Genomic DNA, 20623 nt, shown 5'->3' with positions numbered 1-20623 from the left:
AAACACTTCAAACTATTTTACATGATGCCTGTCATGAAGACTTGATTCCAATCTTCCTTACCGAGCGTGTCGGGTAGCGTCGTTTGCTGTGTTTGTTCTATGACACTTTTCATAGCTGGGTAAGAAGCGGCGGCAATCGTACGCCATCCGACGCAGTTTTCTTGGACTTGAACATCAGACGTAACTATAATCTTGTTTCGATTTCATTTATTGTGTCGAATGCTGAATTTTATGGGGAGAATGCTCCGTACATCGACTTTTTTTGTAGACAACAAATCTAGTATCTGAGCGAATGAATTTTGCTTATTTCAAAATGGATACATGTACATGTATATAGAGTGGTAATTGAACATCGTGTCTTGAAATTTTGGTCGGAGATCATACTTGTGATTTCAAATAAAACTCGTGCTGCAAACTCGTTTGATTTTGAAATCACACATGATTTCAAACCAAATTTTGGTTTGCTCACTCAAATATGTTTTGTTTCGTTAACTCAACTAATTTCAGGGAACCCAAATTCTAAAATTTCGACACAAAATACATCCATCCGTGGTCATCATAAAATTAAATCATTGTTTACATTGCAGTTGAAACTTGCTTACTCTCCTCTCTTTGAAGAAAAGTACATTCCACATACCATTATTCGAGATTTTGCTAACTGCAGGAATGTTGTTTTACACAGCACCTGGAAAACTGAGAGAGTCAGCATGTATGGAAATTACATTGTCATTTGACCCTAGCAGCCACTCAAAATGTTACCTCAACTGACTAATTAATCAAGACTTTAAAATTCATAAGTCAAATTCATGAAGTTGTAATTATAAGTCACAGCATTTGTGAGTGGTAATGTTTAAGTTAACAATTCAGCTTGCCTGCTGACTCAGAGAATGAATGAGTTGCTGGTAATCAGATCCCTGTGTTTTTGCGCAAGATTTCTGGGATCGCCATAGGGCAGACATTGCAAGTTGCTAGAAAGAAATGTATAGCAGAAGATTGTTTCGTCATCCTAAAAAAAAATGATTTTGGAAAGAGATCACTTTTTCGTTGCTGTTTTATCAGAAATGGATTTAGATAAAGTTGATGTTTTTGTTTGAATTACCACAAAATATGTTTAAAAATGTACCAATAAATTTCCCTCATTGCAATGTTTCAAAATATATGTCCTTAAAGGTGAGAAGTTGTTGCCTGTGGTGATGAAAACTTTTTTTTATTGAGCTGTTGCTCTTTGAAGGGTAAAATAAGCAATGAAAAACACAAGGGAAAAAATAATGAATTTAATGAGGAAAGTTGAAGTTAAATGTGTATTAGTAAAAAAGTAGTGAAATGATTTTGCATGGAATTGGATATGAACTTCATATATTCATTGTATCTGGATGGAATAAGTACACAAAAAATTTATTAACACTGTGAATTGTTTTTCCCTACAAGTTAATGCAATTTGTCTGACCAGTACTTAAAGTGAGATTTGGCTACCTTGCTTACCTCCTTGTTGCTTCCCCAATCATATTAGGTGGTGATTTATTTGAGAGGTTACAACTGTGTAATTTGGTACACACAGCTAAATTTTATTGCAATAGATAGGCTACAGGGATGTTAAATCAGTTAAATTTTATCCCAATAAATAGGCTACGGGGATGTTAACCAGTCATCAGTAGTAATCCAAACTGTAGCTGAAATAGTTTGTTAACCCTAGCAAGTAGTAATAACTGTATTATTATGTAACTATGCGATGATTAAAGTTGCAGGGTATCATCATGTCACATGTTCCAGCCAAGATAGTACTAAAGAGCACAACCACCAAGTCACTAAATGATCGGTGAGCAATGCACCTTGTATCTTGCTGTACATGGCATTATTGTACCTTTGAGCTGGCTTCCTTCTTGCAATTCTTGTCCTAAAAGCTCTGTGAGCTTTCAAAGGGTCATCATTGACCACCACTCACAAGTTATATGCCATATGGAAAGTGGCAAAAATTTATGCCATGCAGTTAATATTGTTAAAGCTTGATGAGGAGGCATTAAGGAAGTCATGGCCTGGTTGTAATTTGCTTTTTGAGTGAAAAGTAAAATGCACACAAGCACCATTAAGTGCATGGTTGCATTGAAGCCAGTAATATATACAAGGTACAAATTCCTGCTCTCCATCCATCTTCTGAAGCTTCACTGAAATGGCCAAAACGCAAATCAGATCACCCCCACAAGTAACTGTCACTGGAGTGCGGAGCAGTCAGTTCCAGGTGGCTCAAGCCAGCATGAAGAACCGTCGCCTTGCTGCCCAGATGGCCAACAGACCAGGTGTGCAAGCAGCGCTTGGAGGAAACACATCTGACCTTAAAAGTCGACTTGGCTCACCAACAAGAGGAAGAGGACGAGGTGCAAATAGAGGGTTGTTAAAAAATCGATTGGGTAGTCCTGCTGTTGGTGGAAGAAATCGAGGTGGGGTTCAGGGTGGTTTAGGTGGTGGATTAAGGCAGAGCAGTAATGTACATGGTGTGAGCCGAGGAAAAAGAGGTGGTGGTGTAGTTGGTCGTGGTGGTCGTGGTGTTATGAAAGCTGTCACTCGCGGTGGGCGTGGTGGACGTGGTGGTCGTGGTGGTAGAGGTGGTAAAGGAGCACAAAATGTAACCAGGGGACGTGGACAGGGTCGTGGCCGAGGTGACAAGCCTGTGTCAAAGGATAAGTTGGACCAGGAACTTGAGAATTACATGTCTAAAACAAAAAGCCATCTTGATGCAGAGTTAGATGCATACATGCAAAATGCAGTCGGAGATGAAGAATAATCTAAAGATGAGACAAAGAGCTATATGGCTGCCATAAAGCGGATAATAAACATATCAATTTGTTAAAACTACATGGTTACAGTAGAGTGGTTTTGAGGATCATATGTTTAACCACTGATGCCAAAGAACTTTGTTTTAAAGGATTTTGTTATTTACAACAACAGATATTTTAGCAGAGGGAAAACCTTATGATCGTGCCTTCTCTAATCATTAGACTGAACACTCATCACATTAATGACCTATTTGTAAGTGTCTTTGGTTTAGTTTTCTTTGGTTACTTCAATTTGTACATGTGTATTTTAGCTACTTTTTGTTTTACTACATTCAACTGCTGTTACAATACATAGTTGATAATGTTAAATTCTGTTGCATTTAGCAATTAGGATATTTTTACATGTTATTCTATGTTGTACTTACACTTTTTAATACAATGACTCTATTAATTTTTCCTTTTTGATGTTTCAACATAATGAAACTTAAACAGCTAAGATCTTTATTTCAATGAAGTAGTATACTATTTTTTTCAGTTCCGTCGTGGTAAATGCATCTGGAGAAAAACTGGCCTATTTTGGTCAATTTTGGCCACACAAGCAAAATATCATTTTATAGATTTCTTTTTTTTTTTTTTTTTTTTTAAGGAAATTCTCTGTGATACAAACATTTCATGGTGCAGCTGTTGTAATTTATCTATATGCCCTTTGAATAAAACAATGCTATGTAACTCAACATTTGTGGAATGGAATGGAATGAATGTGCCAAAATACCCTTAAGGCAAACTTTTTAGTTTTTCTGTTAATGAGGCATATGGTAGGGCAGGAAACTTCAATTCTCGAATCTGATTGGCTAACAACGCACCGGGAAGGGGTCCAGCTTCTTACAATATTGACCACGATCCAGAATTTTTTCCTCGCCTTTCGCGGCAAACTGAATAATTGCCATTGTGCGCAAACAATTGCAACGATTACCCGATAACAACTTGTGGAAAAATGTGGGGAAGATTAAATTTTGTAGAAATTAGACTCAGACGAGTGTAGCCAGCAAAATCGAGTTTTACTATCCAGGGGAAGAAAAATCACTTGAAATGATGACAAAAAATTGTTGCCAACCTTGAAAACCACGGTAGAAAGTTGTCGATTGTCGCGTAGTAAAATGTCAAGCGAGTAGCATACAAATAAAGTTCTGTTGTGACCTTCTTGGGGTACAATTACAAATGAAAAAGCCAGAAAACGGTTGTCGATGGTCGCTTTCGACAAGTTAGTTAAAAGTCCAGCGAGTAACATACAAATAGTAAAATGTCAATCAGCAAGTCTTAAATTTCCCTTTAAACACGATACCCAAAAGTTCTAGGTTACTGATAACTATTATTATCAAATAAAACCATTTCAAGCAAGACGTATGTGACCAACATAAACAATGCATATTAAATTTAACCTATGATAGCGTATTACAAAATCAGCGAGAAAAATCTTGAAATAATCGTAACAACGCCTTTAGAATCGTCAGTCAAAACGTAATTATTTCAGATCTGCTAAATAGAACCGATTACTGTGTGGTCGAAGCCTTCGTGGTATTGTTAGAAGCCAAGCTAACGTCATTGAGCGTACGAAACGAGTACATAACCGCTCGACGCTCTATTTTGTTGTTAGAAACGAAGAACGCTTTTTGAATCTTCATGGTGTTGTTGCAGAACAAAGTGCGCTTTGGTGATAGGTTTCTCAACTTTATTGCAAATTTACAGACGTAAGACTTGCTCTTTTAGGTATTTGTTTCTTTGGGCGACTTGACTCTTTTCCAAGCGCCATGATTAAAATTTCGGGGACCATGACTCGGGTTTCGGGTGACATGATTTCGGGCGACTTGACTGAATACCATTTAAAGGAATCCACAAGGAATTAAATCTGGAACCGCTAGTATTGGGGGTGGAAGACGTTAGGCTCGGAAAAAGTGGATGATAGAAAAGAAAAGTCAAACGAGATGAACTCCTGTCGAACTACGAACGAAAAACTTGACCTTTTTTATCCGCATTCATTTCCCCGGAGGTTTAATGTCTTTAATCACTCCTCACCGGTCACTTTAAATGTTGGGCTCTCTTACGAGCATAGTTAGTAGTCCCCTCAACTGACTATGTTACGAGTCAGTAAAATGAAATATCGAGAGGAGTTCGAGACGAAGGGAAAAGAGAAGAGTACGTGCTTTATTTCCCATTTGATGAACTTGAGTTTTCGTGTTTGAAATCAAAGTCTAATTAGTTTATAGAAATAAAATCGAAGAAGTCGGATGTGGTCATAAAAGTTTCTTTCTTAATTCCTCACACTTCAAGTAGTTCTAAGACAATTTCCTTTGGCCGCTAATTAAATTACATGCCTTTCTATCCGATGAGAAGAGGCGGTCCTTGCCAGCCGATTTTGTTCCTTTTTGTCAAGCTAGCGAAGCATTCTAGAAATAATTAGCTGTCTTCCGCCTACCTGTAGTAACTCGTGTAACTCAAAGGATGTTATAAATGAGACCTTGGCACGAACAATGTAGTTTTTGTACGATTACGTGACTGCGGCGTTGCTTTGTGAAGGTATTGAGAATTAGCTTGCTTTGCGGTCTTTAATTGTAACGCCCAGTCTCAACCAGAGCGGGACAGCTACTTGTATGACTTAAACGCGACTCGGAATGGCAAGGGTCAGTTAAACGTCTGGAGATTCTAAAAAGTGAGCTTTAAACAGACGTCAGGGTGAGGCAAGGAAACAAACAGTTGTACAGATAAAAGAAGTTTTTTTTTTCACTTTAATGCGACAAAGGTAACCTACAATTGCCGTTTGTATCCTTTTCTATTGGAACACGCTATGCCCTGCCTGCCGTTACAGCAACAGGAACCTATCAATACAACCATAACATGCAATAACATGCAAAATCAATTAAATTACCAATGAGTACTTTTTACAAGTCTTGTCAGTAGAAATAAACAATTATAAATAAATAATTACGATAACTCTTACTGCAAAATTAGGTTCCTCGCGTCCTGCTAACGATAAAAATCGACTTATTCTTTTAGAACTAAATTTAAATAAATGTCTTACGCACCCTCTAAATAGTTTTTTTCAGAGTCTTTTGTTTTTTAATTAAAAACGATTGAATCATTCCATCACCAGCAACGATGAACTATTTTAACCCTTCTTACGCGCCACCTAAATAAATTAGGGATAATGTAAATGAACGTTTTTGCTGTCAAGTTTGGTCAGCACTTAATTCGTCACAACAATAAACGTTTTTCAAACTATGGCTAGGAAATGGACATACCAGGATTGAGAAAGAAATCGGCTGCATTTGATAAACTGAAAAAAAAAAAACTAGAACACCGTGTTCCAGCAGAACTATATACACAACTGTCGTACAAAAATACGCTGTCGCTTGAGAATTAAAAAGACACATCAACAATGTTTATAATGTACACGTCTTCCTGCGTAAATAACAAAATGGGGTTTTTTTTTCGAACATTATTCTGAAGAACTGTTAGATTGAAAAAGTTAAAAACGAGTCTTGCTCCTACAAAAACTGTTCAAGGCCCAGCCTTGGGACAAAAAGTTCCTCTCAAGAAATACCACAGTTTAGTGAAATTTAAGTTTGTCGTTTTATCAAACCATTCATGCTGTAAATCCTCACACAAAAAACATCGACATATTCAATAGTAATAAAAAAAATGTTAAACACGCTAAGATAACCAAAAATAAACAACTAAAATAATTCAAAAGAAGCATTATCCAATTAAGAGAAAGTCAAGTCAAACCATGGTAGGGCTGGTCAACAATAGAAGTGTACAATGGATGACAAGAAATTCAATGTAAGGGTTTTGTGGGGAGTGAGAACAAAAAGAATTTGATCCCATAGGAAAATAATCCTGGTCGCCGGAACAAATTCTGATGATTGTAATCGGCAGAAAGCAATCAAGAATTTCAAATTTCTAAAGAACTTCTTATGCTAATGACCACTCAGCCATGGATGCTTAACTTTGCAAATCTTGCAAACACACTGGAAATATTAGGCAGAAAATGCTAAAATTTAAAGGTGACTATGAAAGCAAACACAAAACACAATATTTCCCCCTACATTATAATAAATGTCAGAATGAAACTTGTTGAGAAATGTTGTGCACAATCTCCAGTTCAACAAATTGCTAGCACTTAACCAGCTTGCCATGTAAATACAAAAAGGAAATAATTTCACAGCACGTTGCCAACTAAAAGTGAAACCTAAGTAAACGATTAATAAACTGAACAGTCTGAAAACAATCTACACCAGTACAGCTAACAACAAATAAACAAATTTATGACACCATGATGACCCCACCCTTACATGAATAGCAAACATTATACTTGGGTCTGTGGAGCGGGATGTCAGACAGCCTGCCGCTCACTACCTGTGTCAGGATTAGCTGCTTGGACTTTATATTACTGAGAAGTACCACTTTTGCTTGTACGGGTCAGTGGTCTAAATGTTAAATGAGGTTAGAGAATTATGAGCTAATGACTTCCTTATCATGGCTTCAGGTATAATACATTGTAATAAGACTTGTGTTGCAATTAAAATGGCTATTTATAACACCTTCTGTAATCTTTTCAGACTTACGAGGAGTCCTTACCACACACTCCTGGTGGCTTGAACTAAGCAGATTGTTAGAGAACCATTCACTAATTCAGGTTTCAGTAACATCATTTAAAAGACAGTTATAGCAGAACTCGCAGCACATGTAGCATAGCCCCATAATTATACAAAATAGTAGTAGTAACCCATCAAGCCGGAATAATTTGGACTTATGACTGTATGGGTGTCCATACAAGGTGCAACATTTAGCATTGCGCGGTCAACTGTGCCACAGGCACGCCAATGCCATGGCTTTAGTATTGTCAAGTGGGCATTTCACAATGCACGTGTTACACTTGTACATAGCTGAGGAGACTCTGGGTTCGAGATGAATTTAGTGGATGGTATGTTAAGCATGCACAGCCGAAAGCCTTGCAGGCTCATCCTCGCAATGGTATGCAGGAGAAAAAAAATGCGAGCTCCACTTTTAAGCTTGGCTAAATCTATATATTATTCTCTCACCTATGCTGACGATATCCCTCAATTGAGTGATGCCACAACCAACATGAATGACAGTAATACTTGAAACAAGATTCTTCACGGCAGAAGAATGGACCAGTGGTTGTGTGACAAATGTCACACATTGAATCCTCCAAATATGGATCAACTTGCACCTAATTAACCACAATAAACAAAAAATTGAATCAGTAACTTAAAATAACAATAGCTGATTTCTGATAATTAATAAATACTATGAATAAAATTAAATATGAAAGACAGCTTATCAAGTTATAAATAGTCACAAAGTAACATGAAATTTTACAACTGGAATCTAACATTATTCACAATTTGTTGATTGTTTTTACTTTGCAAACAGAAACCTGGACTGTGCTTTGTTCTATGGTAAAGCACACAGGAAGCAGCCAGAGCAGGAGAAAACGAACACAATGTGAGCTAGCCACCATGGACCTCAGCATGACTGCAGTCGCTCTGACACTATCATGATTTGTAAGAATTTAACATTTATGCCAGTTTGGTTATATTTTTCATCATGATTCCTGTTTTGTTTTGTTCTTGAACACTAAACTATAATAGCTGCGTTTTATTTATATTACCATACAAGAACTAACAATCTAACAGAGCATGAAAACCTTCAAAACTCACAACTGTCCATTCCTTTTTCTCTTTGAGGATTTTTGTTTCTGCTCACATTATTATAACACCAATTAGTATTCCAACACTTGGCATGTTTACAAACTTTTGCTTTGTTCTTCTGGCTTTGGTTACTACACTTGCCAGCTCACTAATTGTTCAGAAATTTAACTTTCAATTAACAAAAAAAAGCTAGATAGAAGCCCGGGAAATGATTGGACATTAGTACAAATTAGCAGATGGCATGACAGCTAGCTCAGCTCCATGTTTTAATGTACTCTGAGAGAGCATGCTCTTTAAACCAATGACAGTGTACGTTATTTCCAAACTTTATTGAGGGTCCCCTGTACCCTTTTTGTTAAACTCAGTCACATAAAAATATTAAGACTTTTCACACATCATGAATAATATCCTAAATTCTTTCACATTCTTGTGAGATTCGAGACGATCACATTTCACATTGAAATTAAAAAAACAAAGTCACAAGTCAATTTGTTACTTTTTCTAGTTGACCAGTCTTACAACAGACGAGGATGTAATTTCTAATCTCATTTGCTCAAGAACCATTTGTGGTTAGTCTATGACTTTTTAATTGGTCCTTTAATGAAGTCCACATACAGTCAAAAACCCTGGTCAAAATCTAACTAGGGCCATTTGTACAAAATCAAATCAATAAAATCTGTGGAAATTCATCATACCAAACAAAATGGATCACAAATCACATTAAAATTACATTTAAATAAAAAAATTTGTTCCCTTGGACAAGAAAAGACCTTATCTTCAATCATGACTCAACAATCGAAAAAAAAAAATCAAATCAGGAATCACAAAAGAATTGCCTTATTATGCTTCATGTAAAAAGTGTACGGGACCCACTTTATGACAAAAACATAGCTAAGAGGAGCAAAACTTTTAATTAAAACTGAGTACCTTTTTCACAAATTTGGGTGTCTCTATTTCAACAAATCCTGAACGCACAGCTTCCAGAAAGCTCTTCTGGTTGTTAAAGGTAATGCGACCAGAACCTAGGATGTCAAAAAAGTTTATTTCAGTAAATGAAGTTGAACCGAAGTGCATTAAGAACCTTATGACAAGTTTTGTCTGACCCAGCCAATGCATGGAGCTTTGTAATTTTCTGCTATGGTAGTTATAAGTTAAAGGCATTTTTTTTGCCAAGATTCCTTCTGATCAGTAAGTTCTTTAAGAGATGGTCACTATCCTTGTCCAGCAAGAAAAAGACGAATGCAGTTTCTAAAATCTTAGCAAGTTGCTCCTGTGACTTATATTTTGGTAAAAGTTTACAGACTGAAGTGGGTGTTTAAGACTGAGACAAAACTGAGTCACTTTATAGCTACAGCTTACCAATAGGATAGCGATGTTTATCAGTATCAATACCAGCATAAACAACTCCACCAAACAGCTCATTCATAATATAAGCCAGGCCCTCTGCAATAAAAGAGTAAAAAAAATCTTTAACTTAAAATGGTTCATCACTGGAATTTCAAGTATGCTAATCTAAAATGTCTTTCCTCAATCACATGGAGAAAAACACTACTACATGACAATTTAAAGCCTCTACTTCTATACTTCTGAGGGTTCAACTGAATTTGAAGACAAGATGGGATGTTTAGACTGAGAGAGATTTATAGGAAGTTGGGGCTTAGATGAAGAAATCAGTTAAGAATATGGTTTGGCTACAACCCTCACCTGCATTAAGCATACCATGCAGTCCTCCTACAAACACTGTCCAACTGGTGTCCAAGCGTTGATGAGGGCCACGTACATAGTTGGTGTCAGACAAGACCCAAGGAATCACCTGTACCTAAAGCACAAACAGTTCCAATACTGCATCTAGGAAGTTGGTTTAACTTGACAACTGAACTACCAAATCCTAATAACTAAGGCTACACTACAAATGTTAGGTGTGTCATAACATATAGTGCACATGTCAGGTGATTACCAGATACATGGTTCGTACAACTTCAGACAAACAAAATTCTAGGACTTTTCAAGGACTTTTCAAGGTCAAAAAACGGTTTTCAAGGACTAAGTTTTATTCATAAATCTAAACCATTTGCGATTGAATACACATTTGCCCATCCCTCATTAAAATGAAAACAAAGGGAAATAAAAAATTCATTGACCAAAACATAGCCAAACCACTACATGTTTATGTTGCCCCTTAAAACAAAAGCACATGGTGGACTTCCCCACATCGGAGGCCTTGCGCATAAAATTGAGGCAGACATCCAACTTTGCCTCATGTACCTCTCAGGTTTTATACGATACTGACCATTTTTGCTTTTTGGTAGTTACTAGTGGACAAATTTTCCATAGCAAAATCATTTAATTTATCAGAAAAGCGATAAGGCACACAGAAGTTGTTAAATTTCAAGGACTTCTCATGACCTAAAGAAATCAAGTACTTTTCAAGGAGTTTTCAAGATGACCATTAAAATTCAAGACCTTTTCAAGATTGTATGAACCATGCAGATATTATGCCTGTTCACTGCTGACAAAAGTTTTTATGCTTTGTCTTAAAGTTTTGAGGTGGGGAATTGGAAACACTGAATACTTTGTTGGGATAGGGGGTGCTTTAATTCCCTCTGGAATGAATATTCTCCAGTACAACAAAATACAAAACCATCAGCAATTATCACCTCTTTGCACCTCATACGTCGACTGGAGATCTTGAAGTACCAGTCTCCACCATTGCAGAAGTCATGAGTACATGATGCCAATAAAGCTTTCACTGACTTTTCAGAATCAAAGATTAAATACACATATCCTGAGAATTACATCAGAGAAAAAAATCAACCGCAATAAGGATTCTTTAACCTTCCCTTCTGGTTTCTTAAAAACATAAAAGTGGCATTTCTTATTTTCATTTAAATAACACTTTTTAAATTCAACTGATTCTGTCTAAACAACCGTTGTGTAAATTTTATTACCATTAATCTGAGTACATCCAAATATCACTACATTCAAATAAAGCAATTAAATAAATGTGCATCTGCTTCATTCAAAGTATTTAGATCAAAAGGTTGTCATGCATTAGATTGGTCTGAATTCTCATTGACAATAACTTAACAAAAATGATCTCTATGGTCAATCTTCACTGTAACTCCCAGAGGTTAAACAGCCAATATATTGGTCCCATTTCCTACTTTGACTGTTATGGCAGCAAACAGTTACCTTTTGGTGGGTGGTGCAGATGCCGGCCATCGGCCTTCCCTGGCCACTCCACCTTCACTGAGCCAAAAGGTTTGAAGGACATCACAAGAGATGCTGCACAGCAGTGAAAAGTTGCATTAATAATCATTTGGAAGGAAATTATTCACACACAAGTGCACAAACAACAAATTACAAGTCATTAGATACAATGAAATATATGAAGTTCATATATTTTGTACTGCGGTATTAGATACATATGATTTTCGCTATTGCTTAAATAGCGCTATCTACTGCGAGGATCGTGCATCATATGTACAAGTCATTAATTATGCTTAAATAGAAAATCATACCACGAAAAGAATATGATGAAATTCAATGTGCGATTTGGCAAGTCGAGGGTTAACGATTATGTCATTCATACAGAAATAACAAAATCAACAACAACTGCAACTGAGTCATTACACATCCATGCAGTAGCACCTTTGCCATGCAAGGGGCCCACACTTCATTGGTCGAAGTTTTGTCTGTGCTTTACAATTTGGTCTTGATACAGCTAAAGTTTCAGACAGCTAGCTGTAAAGTAGCTCAGTGTGAAAAAAAAATCACAAAATTGCACATTTTCAACTGGTGTAAAAATGGTTTAGTATAAGTTGACTATAGCCACACAAAATTGTTACAAATCATCAGTTCTGTTCACTTGATAACTTGAATAAACACAAAGTAATGGAACCTTCTGTGATATCCCAAGGAACACCTCCTAAGAACACTTTTGTCGAGTAGCTTGGATTCTTGTAATTTCGGCGAGGTAACTGGCCTGACCACTTCTTCATATTGCCTTTACTGAAGTCTGCACCTTGTTAAGAAAATTACACAAGTGTCATTAGGCCAGAAAAACAATAGGCTGCATTCCAATTAAAGGTAATACTGTATTTTTGCGAGGTGCTCTCACATGCACTAGTGTGTATTACAAACCTACAGACTCCCATAATTACTTGTTATATTTGTCTTCGCATCCATCTCACGTTAAGAATTCCATTCCTTTTTCTCAGTTTCTAAGGCTTCATCGTTTATGTAGTGATGACTCTGATTTCCACCACAAATCAGAGTCAATGTGCCAGTTCTTCGATAAACGTGGTTACCCTGTTTCCGTCGTTCAAGTGGGTTACCACCGCGCTCAACTCATTGATTGACATTCAGCACTACAAACGTCGCACAAGGAAGATTCCGACCGCATTCCATTCACTCTCACGTTTCACCCTCACAACCACTCAGTTAAATCCATCATTCTTAAAAACTTTAAATTACTTCAAAACGATCCAGAGACAAGCACTATCTTTTCGCAGCCTCCGCTCATTTCATTCAAACCCGACAAAAACAAAGGCAATTTTTTGGTCAGAAGTTCTTTTCAGACTAATGACCAACCAGGCACTTTTAAATGCACTCGTGCACAATGCAAAACGTGTCCTTTCATTCACAACACTGATAAAATATCGGGACCTAAACGATCCATTAAGATCGCCCATCACTTCACATGCACCTCCCCCAATGTAATCTATTGCATAACTTGCACTTATTGCAAAGAGATATACATCGGCAAAACAGGCAGAAGACTAGGTGACCAATTCCAAGAACACCTTTGACACGTGGAAAGGAATGACAAGGACACATCGAAACCAGTTGCTAGACATTTTAATTTACCTAATCATTCTAAGCAACATATGGCAATCTGCGGTCTTTCCTTGCACTTAGGTGGCACGGAAAGCCCTAAAAATCTTGAACAAAAGCTCATCTTTCAAACCAGCAGTCTAAATCCCACAGGGATCAACGAACGCTTTTCATTCCACTAATTTATTCATGTTTTTCTCGTTGCCATGTTCCCACCAATAACGTAGCTCCATTTTCTGCCTTTAAAAGCACACACAACCCACAATTCCTCTATTTGCTCCCACGAAGGGCTAACGCTCGAAACATCAGCTTTTGTAATCGTTACGGTGGCCAATTTACCATTTCAACTTTGTTGATATATCCAAATTATTTCGTTACTCCCACCAACACAGCCCCAAACAGTTTCTTTCGAAACTATCAGCCTTTATTCATTTGCTCTCAGATGGCTCCCTGTATGCTAAACAGCTACCTTTCCTTTGGATAAACAAGGATTAATATTTGAAACATAAAAATTTTCAGCTTATTCTTTTGCCCAACCAATCTATGTCCTTGGGAATGCTCCAGAAGGTCAATTTTAATCAGGGGAAAAACTTTTAAATGGCAACTGATGACAACTGACCTGAGTTGGTTAGACACAATATATTTAATTGCTTCACCTGATAATAGCTGTGGAAGTCTTTGGTGCTGAAAGTAGTCCATACTTGATGGATCATTCCACATTCCAAACAATGGATTGATACCAGTCCACCTTGGATCAGTGAACAAGCTGCTCACTGTGGGTGCCACCATCTCAGCTTGTTGCTGTAACATACCAGGTGGTAACCCAATCTGCCTTGGCTGACAACGAGGGAAAACAGAACTGCGGTATGAAGGCCTCATAGGACTAATACTAGCTTCAGAGTCCACAGGAGACAGAGGAGAGAATGGGAAGGCTCCATATGGAGAAAAGGCACCCATAGCAGAGGGAGAAAGGCTATCTGGTGGGGTATGTAATCCAAAGTGAGTGCTACCAGCCATAAAGTTACCCTGAAATTAAGAAAATTATTCTTATTGATAACCTCAGTCTGTAAATATGAAAATTAACTCTTAACTAAGCCTAAACTTGTAGTTATTGAGACATCTGGTTCAAGCTACAGAGCCAAGAATTAAATCCAGGCATGGGGTATGAAAAGGACTCCCTGTGCATGCTTATATTTTTCTTTCCTCTTTTTCTACAATGACACTTAATTTTCAGAGGCTTGCCAGTTTGAATAGTATCATGTGTGTTTTTCTTCATCCATGTTTAGGAGACAAAATCTGTACAATTTGCACCATGAAAAATTGTGTTTGTGTAGCTGACAAATTTTTCCTTAGAAAAAAAAAACAAACCAAAGCAGCAGCTGAGTCAAGAATTTATTTCTCAGTTTGGCTCAATTCCAAAATCTGTACTACAAGTCTATTGTATCTGCCTGTAAGATTTTTAGGCATAATTATCAACAAAAATCTGAGACAAAACTACTCGGGAAAGGTATTCCGATTGTAACACATAGAACGTTGACACAGAATCTGGCTCACTCTGGTTAACTTGGAAAATTAATTTTAATGGATAGAAGTAAAAAAAAGAAACTGCAATTTAAAAAACTACAAAAAAAAACAAGCATGCACTTCATAGCCAAAATTGGAAACTAATGCAGACTGGAAAGAGGACAGAGGGTCAAAGAGATCAACACGCAGCCATAGCTTTCACTCAGAAGAAAGTAAAAATGTTTATACAGTTACCATGAAGAGTTCGCCTGTTCTCAGATCATCCATATGTAATGGGCTGGGTGATCTAGAGTCTGGAGGTGTTGGCTGGAAACCTGGGTAACTTACGAACGGTCCACAGGCTGTAGCTTGAGATGTTGGTTGAGGCGAAAACAAACTTCTACCCGCCGAGTCTGTCAAAACAATAAAGCAGAGCTTTCTGCGTTACATTCAGCTCCTAAATATGTGTTTCACGTGTTTCACATGAAATCAAATGAACCAGAACAGATTTCAGGAAGTTCACTTACTAGAATCCAACAAGGCATTGATTCGAGTCAAGATGGAAGTCTTATCCTCGGGTGCATTCTGTTAAGAGTAAAATTAAGATGACATCCGAGATCAGAGAAACTTATTGAAATGACTGGAGTAAAAGGAAGGCCGGCCGAAGCACTTAAAAAAAGACAGCGATTTTTCCTTTGTACAATTGTTGTCATCTACCTCGCAGCACAATTAACATGAAAATATTCGGGACAATTGCAAGACTGGACATTGAATTCAGTCAGGGTTCACTTTCGAACGACGACAACAAAACGAACGCTGCAGCATTCACTCTATTAAGTTAATGTACGCTTCTTTAACGTTATTTTAGTTCTGGGGTTGGAAAAACAAGTTAAATCAATAACGCTTTAACCGGAAAGAGTTTCTTCCGCACCTGGGCACAATCTGATGACAACTGCTGACACAAGCTATTTTCGACTGATAGTTGCACATTTCGGCTAACATCAACAAATATTCAAACAACAAACGAGCAAAATAAGCATTCAGAGATTTGAACTTACCTCCTTACTCATGACTGAGAATGAAAGCGTTGTTTCTTCGCAAGACTGCCCTGTGTCGCTCTTCATCTTCGGAGTATTTGTATCGTTTCTCGTCAGGACGCTCCATCTGCACGTGGAATCTCTGGTTCTCGTGCAAGTCATCTTATTGGTCAATCAATTATGTTTATTGTTTTTCAACCAATTAGATAATCGCAAAAATGACAAGGCCAACCTTTCTCTAATTGTAACTTCCGTTTTAATTTTCTCAACTACATGTTTACTGTACACTTTTCATCGCGAAAAAACGAGCTTTTTACGAGATCACTTCTAATTTCCTATGTCTCGACGTCAAAAGTACATCTGGCAAAGCTGTTGGTCAATAAATCGCAAAGCAAAACAAAACACAATATTTTCCTCTCCTAAGCTAAATGGGATTTTTAATATATTTTCTCCTGGCCATCTCTTTTCTTTTGGGACATATCAATTTGATATCTTATTTCTTCTTGTTTATTCTATTTTATTTAAAACAGTTCGAATGTCCTGGGATTTGTTCGTTGATCCTGACAATGGACGCATGAAAAGCTCTCGGTGCAATATCCAGCCTAAGCCTGACTGCCAACCTGTCATTAAACTGCATTTAGGGAATCAAATGCTTCATCATGTCTGGGAATGATATTTATAACAATAATTTTCGTCTAATTTCAAATCTAAATACTGTTTCTGTGTGAACCCTGCTTGTCATTGACGGAACATCCACATATACTCAAGCGCACATCTGGGTACTTTTTTAAAATAAATTTTATTCATTTCCCCACATTTTCTTATATCTCAATCATAACAGAGACTAAATTTTTATCCGTATTCCTAAAAGGTTCATCTATCTCAAACCTATCGAGGAATTACATTTTTAAAAAAATTATAAGATTAGACGATGCACTCATGTTAACGATGCGGTATTGACCAGGTCTCAGCGCGTTTATTTGTGGTGTCTTCGCCGTCACGAAATGACGCGATGCTAGAAATGGGTTTTTCTTTGATTTTTGCCCTTCATTCATAATCACTGTTATGAATCCGCTTTCCTCGTGGGGATTACAACAGAGAACATTCTCTGACACGCAGGTGACGGGCACGCAAAAGTTGCTTTACCTTACGATAAACTTGTTACGAGGAATTGCATTATCTTCTCATATTTCTGGGTGAAAAAAAAAATTACCATCTACCTCATTCTATTCAGCCCTAAAAATATTTGTTTAACTTAATTTGCAAGGTGATATGACCCGTAGCGTGGGCAGGGGCCTGTGCCTAGCCGACTCAACGGCGAATTTCACTGTTGGAGAGATTGCTGTACATATGCGTTGTGGACAAAGCGCCTGATCTACACAGCTGGCAATATTTACAAAGTTGTCAAATCTTGTCAAAGGTTGTTGCTTGTTTTGTTTCGTTTTCTTTTTAAGAACTTTGCCCAAGCAAAGACCTGTGCAGGACATAAACAAACACCTTCGATCCATCTCCCTGACTCCAATCTTGTCAAAGGTAGCGGAGGAGTACGTTTTCGACACTTATGTTAAGCCCGCTGTCGTCTCAAAGATCGACCCACAGCAATTTGGAACGGTGCCTAAATCCAGCGCCACCTATGCATTAATTAGTATGATTCACTCTTGGGCGAAGTTAACGGATGGAAATGGATCGACTACGAGAGTTGTACTCTTTGACTTCCGGAAGGCATTTGATCTGATTGACCATCATGTTCTGGCGCGGAAGCGTTCCTCCTACGATATTTCAAGGTCGATTTTGTGCTGGATCATGGACTTTTTAGCGAACCGTAAGCAAAGGATAAAACTGAGCCGCGATTGCTTCTCGGAGTGGGAAGCTGTTCTTGTAGGGGTACCACAGGGGACAAAATTGGGCCCCTAGCTGTTCCTTATCGTGATAAATAATCTTTCTGTAGCAGACACAATTCTGGAAATACGTTGATGACACCACTCTTGTGGAATCAGTATTGAAGAAGGAGTCTAGCTACATGCAGTTACGTGTAAATGAACTTGTAAGACAGTCAGAAGTTGATGGTTTCCAATTCAATGAGTCTAAATGTAAAGAACTGAGAATATCATTCTCCAGATCAGGTAGTCTGTTTGATCATATTACTATTAATGACAAGCAAATCGAAGTTGTTTCATCCGCAAGGTTGTTAAGAGTGATAGTCTCGGACAACCTCAGGTGGAACGGGCATGTAGAATCTATATGCAAAAAAGCTGTGAAGCGTCTGTACTTCCTAAAACAGCTAAAGCGCGCTAAAGTTCCACCTGAGGATATGCTTCTTTTCTATACAACATGTATACGCCCTGTATTAGAATATGCGTGCCCAGTTTTTCATCATTCTTTGCCGCAATATCTGTCTAATGAAATGGAAAAGTTGCAAAAACGCGCGTTGCGGATGATTCAACCTGACTTATCCTAATCGTAACGGTGGCCAATTTACCATTTCAACTTTGTTGATATATTCACATGACTTATCCTACGCTGAGGCTCTAGTAGCTCTTGACATTGCGTCACTGTACGAGAGGAGGGAGATCTTGTGTGATGTTCTATTTGATCAGATTGTAAGGGACGAAAACCACAAGCTCCATGATCTGCTGCCTCCAAGTAACGAGTCCACCTATTGCACCCGCAACCAGAGATACTTCAAGCTACCGATTTGTAAGACAAATAGGTTCAAAAACACATTTATCATGGCGAACAGTTTTAATTATTAGTAGCTATCTTAATTATTTGTATTTTGGTTTTTGATACTTCTCTTATTGTATTTTATTGTAGATTATATTTTGCGGCTTTTATTGTAGTTATCTTAGAGTAAGAGATAATTTATTCCCATTGTAAAGTAAGTCGTATTTCAGCAGGCCCGGGGGTCTGCAATGATTTTACTTCCTAATAAAGCTATCTATCTATCTATCTATCTATCTATCTATCTATCTATCTGTCTATCTATCTATCGATCCATCCATCTATCTATCTATCTATCTAACCATCCATCCATCCATCTATCTATCTATCTATCTATCTATCGAAGACGGACTAAAAACTTTAATCATCCTATCAAACGTTGCGTACAGTGAATCGCTTACAAAAACTATTTAAACGATACTGAGTGTTTCTGTCGAGGAACTATAGGCTGATAGTTGCCCTGCGGAAATTTGATGTTCTTAAAACAAATATTTGCTCGAGAAGAGAAGCTTCAAGGGCAAATATGCTAGTTTTAAGAACATCAAATTTCCAAAGGGGAACTATCAGACCGACAGTTCCGAGACATAAACACTCTATTGTCTTTATTGTTCACCACTAAATTTTCTTCCGCGCCTCAGTTGAAAAACAGTCAAAACCCACTAAATGCAGATCAATCAAATGTTTATTCATGCAGTCTGCCACAAATGTCAATAACTCGCAACCGTACATTGGCTAAATAATACGTTATACCTGTCAGAATTGAAAAGTCACTATTTTTCCGATCTGCCTACCTTCGCGGCCGTCAAACCATTCAAAATTTTTCACGGATGAGTACTATCCATCCGGGTATTTTTCGCGGACGGCCACTATCCATCCGGATATTTCCCGCGGACGGGCACTATGGGCTGATAGTGTCTCTCCACGGATGAACACTATCGCGTCATGTGGTCAATTTAAAAACCAATAAGAATCGGAGAAATTTAGTGGAGAACTATAATTAGATTTAGAGTGCTCAGAGAGGGCTTTGATCATCTTGTTCGCTTGAGTGGCCAATCAGGACACAGGATTAGCGTCATCTTTCCCCCTCGACTGGCCAATCGCAACACACTATCAGCTTCATCTTTCTCGCTCGACTGGCCAATCAGAACACAGGATTAAATTCATTTCTTCCCACTCGCTCAACCAGCCGTATAGCGAAAGGTGGCCCACAGGTGCCACTGCTGCTCACTGTAAAACAAACACGTTTCTAATTAAAACCTAGTAGCTTCTCTCTCTTTGCAATTGTTCTTGTTTTCCATACAAATGCAAGCACGTTGCTTAGAAATGAGCCTCCTCAGTAGAAATCCGCTTCCTCCGTAGAAATGAGCCTCCTCCGTATAAATGAGCCGTAGAAATGAGCCTCCTCCGTGGAAATCAAAGTACTGGTACCTATAGCCTAAGTTTCTCTCTAGTAGCAATCCGCCATTTTTGATAATGGCGAATTTTTGCAGCTCATGTGGCGAAAGTCTGGGCCAGTATGCCATGGCCAATTTTTGCCCCAAATGTGGCACGAAAGTGCACGCAGGTAAATGATCGTTTCTTTTTTTTGTGTATGAGTTTGAAATGTGATTTCATGTTTTATATGAAACCTTATAAACGATGATCGAGTACTACAGTTAAATGAAGTTAGCCTGCTCCATGCAAAAAAGGAATGAAAACAACACAGTTTTTAAGAATTACATTTTAGTGTAGCTTGTCTACATTGTCTTCCCTGAAATATTTTACTTTTTAGTTAGATATTCATGTGTATTGTCAAGGCCTTATCTTTATTGACTATTCCCAAATTATTACTGGTGGCCTACCTATTTTTCACTTGAATCGTTGCAGTACAGACTAGGGTATTAATATAATTAATCCGGGTGCACACGCACCCCATAATCTTGGTGTTGTTTGAATATTAGCAATACTAAGAAATACTGGGGTACTTGTGCTACCAACAAGCTTGGTAATTACAAATAGTTTTTAAACATTATTTTTTTTAGAG

At 37.8% G+C, this 20623-nt stretch overlaps 2 protein-coding genes and 1 long non-coding RNA gene across 5 annotated transcripts; 2 read left to right on the top strand and 1 right to left on the bottom strand.

Annotated features, from left to right (window-relative positions):
- Nucleotides 1-60: 60 nt before the first annotated feature.
- On the top strand, nt 61-3505 carry LOC111334352 (uncharacterized). Of its 2 annotated transcripts, none has more exons than XM_022940062.2 (3): nt 61-180; nt 1740-1816; nt 2158-3505. In XM_022940062.2, exons 2-3 carry the CDS (start codon nt 1755-1757, stop codon nt 2777-2779), a joined length of 684 nt encoding a protein of 227 aa, XP_022795797.1. In that variant the 5' UTR covers nt 61-180; nt 1740-1754; the 3' UTR covers nt 2780-3505. The 2 variants fall into 2 exon arrangements, with proteins under 2 accessions (XP_022795797.1, XP_088603080.1); XM_088746954.1 differs by having other exon boundaries at nt 101-119.
- A 1879-nt stretch (nt 3506-5384) lies between these two features.
- LOC148740702 (uncharacterized) lies at nt 5385-18838 on the top strand. The gene is made up of 3 exons (XR_015996025.1): nt 5385-5568; nt 8226-8356; nt 17334-18838. It is a non-coding gene; the product is annotated as an uncharacterized LOC148740702 (long non-coding RNA).
- Nucleotides 5523-16152, bottom strand: LOC111334348 (cytoplasmic polyadenylation element-binding protein 1). 2 transcript variants are annotated; one of them, XM_022940059.2, is made up of 12 exons: nt 15901-16152; nt 15370-15427; nt 15098-15255; nt 13996-14365; nt 12405-12521; nt 11696-11788; nt 11161-11288; nt 10208-10322; nt 9863-9946; nt 9431-9525; nt 7871-8022; nt 5523-7255 (listed from the first exon to the last, which is right to left on the bottom strand). In XM_022940059.2, the coding sequence occupies exons 1-12, from the start codon at nt 16039-16041 to the stop codon at nt 7216-7218; spliced, it is 1551 nt and encodes a 516-aa protein (XP_022795794.1). In that variant the 5' UTR covers nt 16042-16152; the 3' UTR covers nt 5523-7215. The 2 variants fall into 2 exon arrangements, with proteins under 2 accessions (XP_022795794.1, XP_022795793.1); XM_022940058.2 differs by having other exon boundaries at nt 12405-12527; nt 15901-16150.
- Nucleotides 18839-20623: the final 1785 nt, after the last annotated feature.

Source organism: Stylophora pistillata, chromosome 1 (assembly GCF_964205215.1).
Source record: "Stylophora pistillata chromosome 1, jaStyPist1.2, whole genome shotgun sequence".
Taxonomy (NCBI): Eukaryota; Metazoa; Cnidaria; class Anthozoa; order Scleractinia; family Pocilloporidae; genus Stylophora; species Stylophora pistillata.
This window is presented reverse-complemented; position numbering and strand designations above follow the sequence as displayed.

Coding starts and splice junctions, on each gene's coding strand:
- LOC111334352 (XM_022940062.2), top strand. CDS start 1,755: ATGTCACATGTTCCAGCCAAGATAGTACTAAAGAGCACAACCACCAAG. Junction 1,817..2,157: donor ACCAAGTCACTAAATGATCG/GTGAGCAATGCA, acceptor CATCTTCTGAAG/CTTCACTGAAATGGCCAAAA.
- LOC111334348 (XM_022940058.2), bottom strand. CDS start 16,041: ATGACTTGCACGAGAACCAGAGATTCCACGTGCAGATGGAGCGTCCTG. Junction 14,366..15,097: donor GAACAGGCGAACTCTTCATG/GTAACTGTATAA, acceptor TCTTAATTTCAG/GGTAACTTTATGGCTGGTAG. Junction 8,023..9,430: donor CACCCAAATTTGTGAAAAAG/GTACTCAGTTTT, acceptor GTGGTTAATTAG/GTGCAAGTTGATCCATATTT.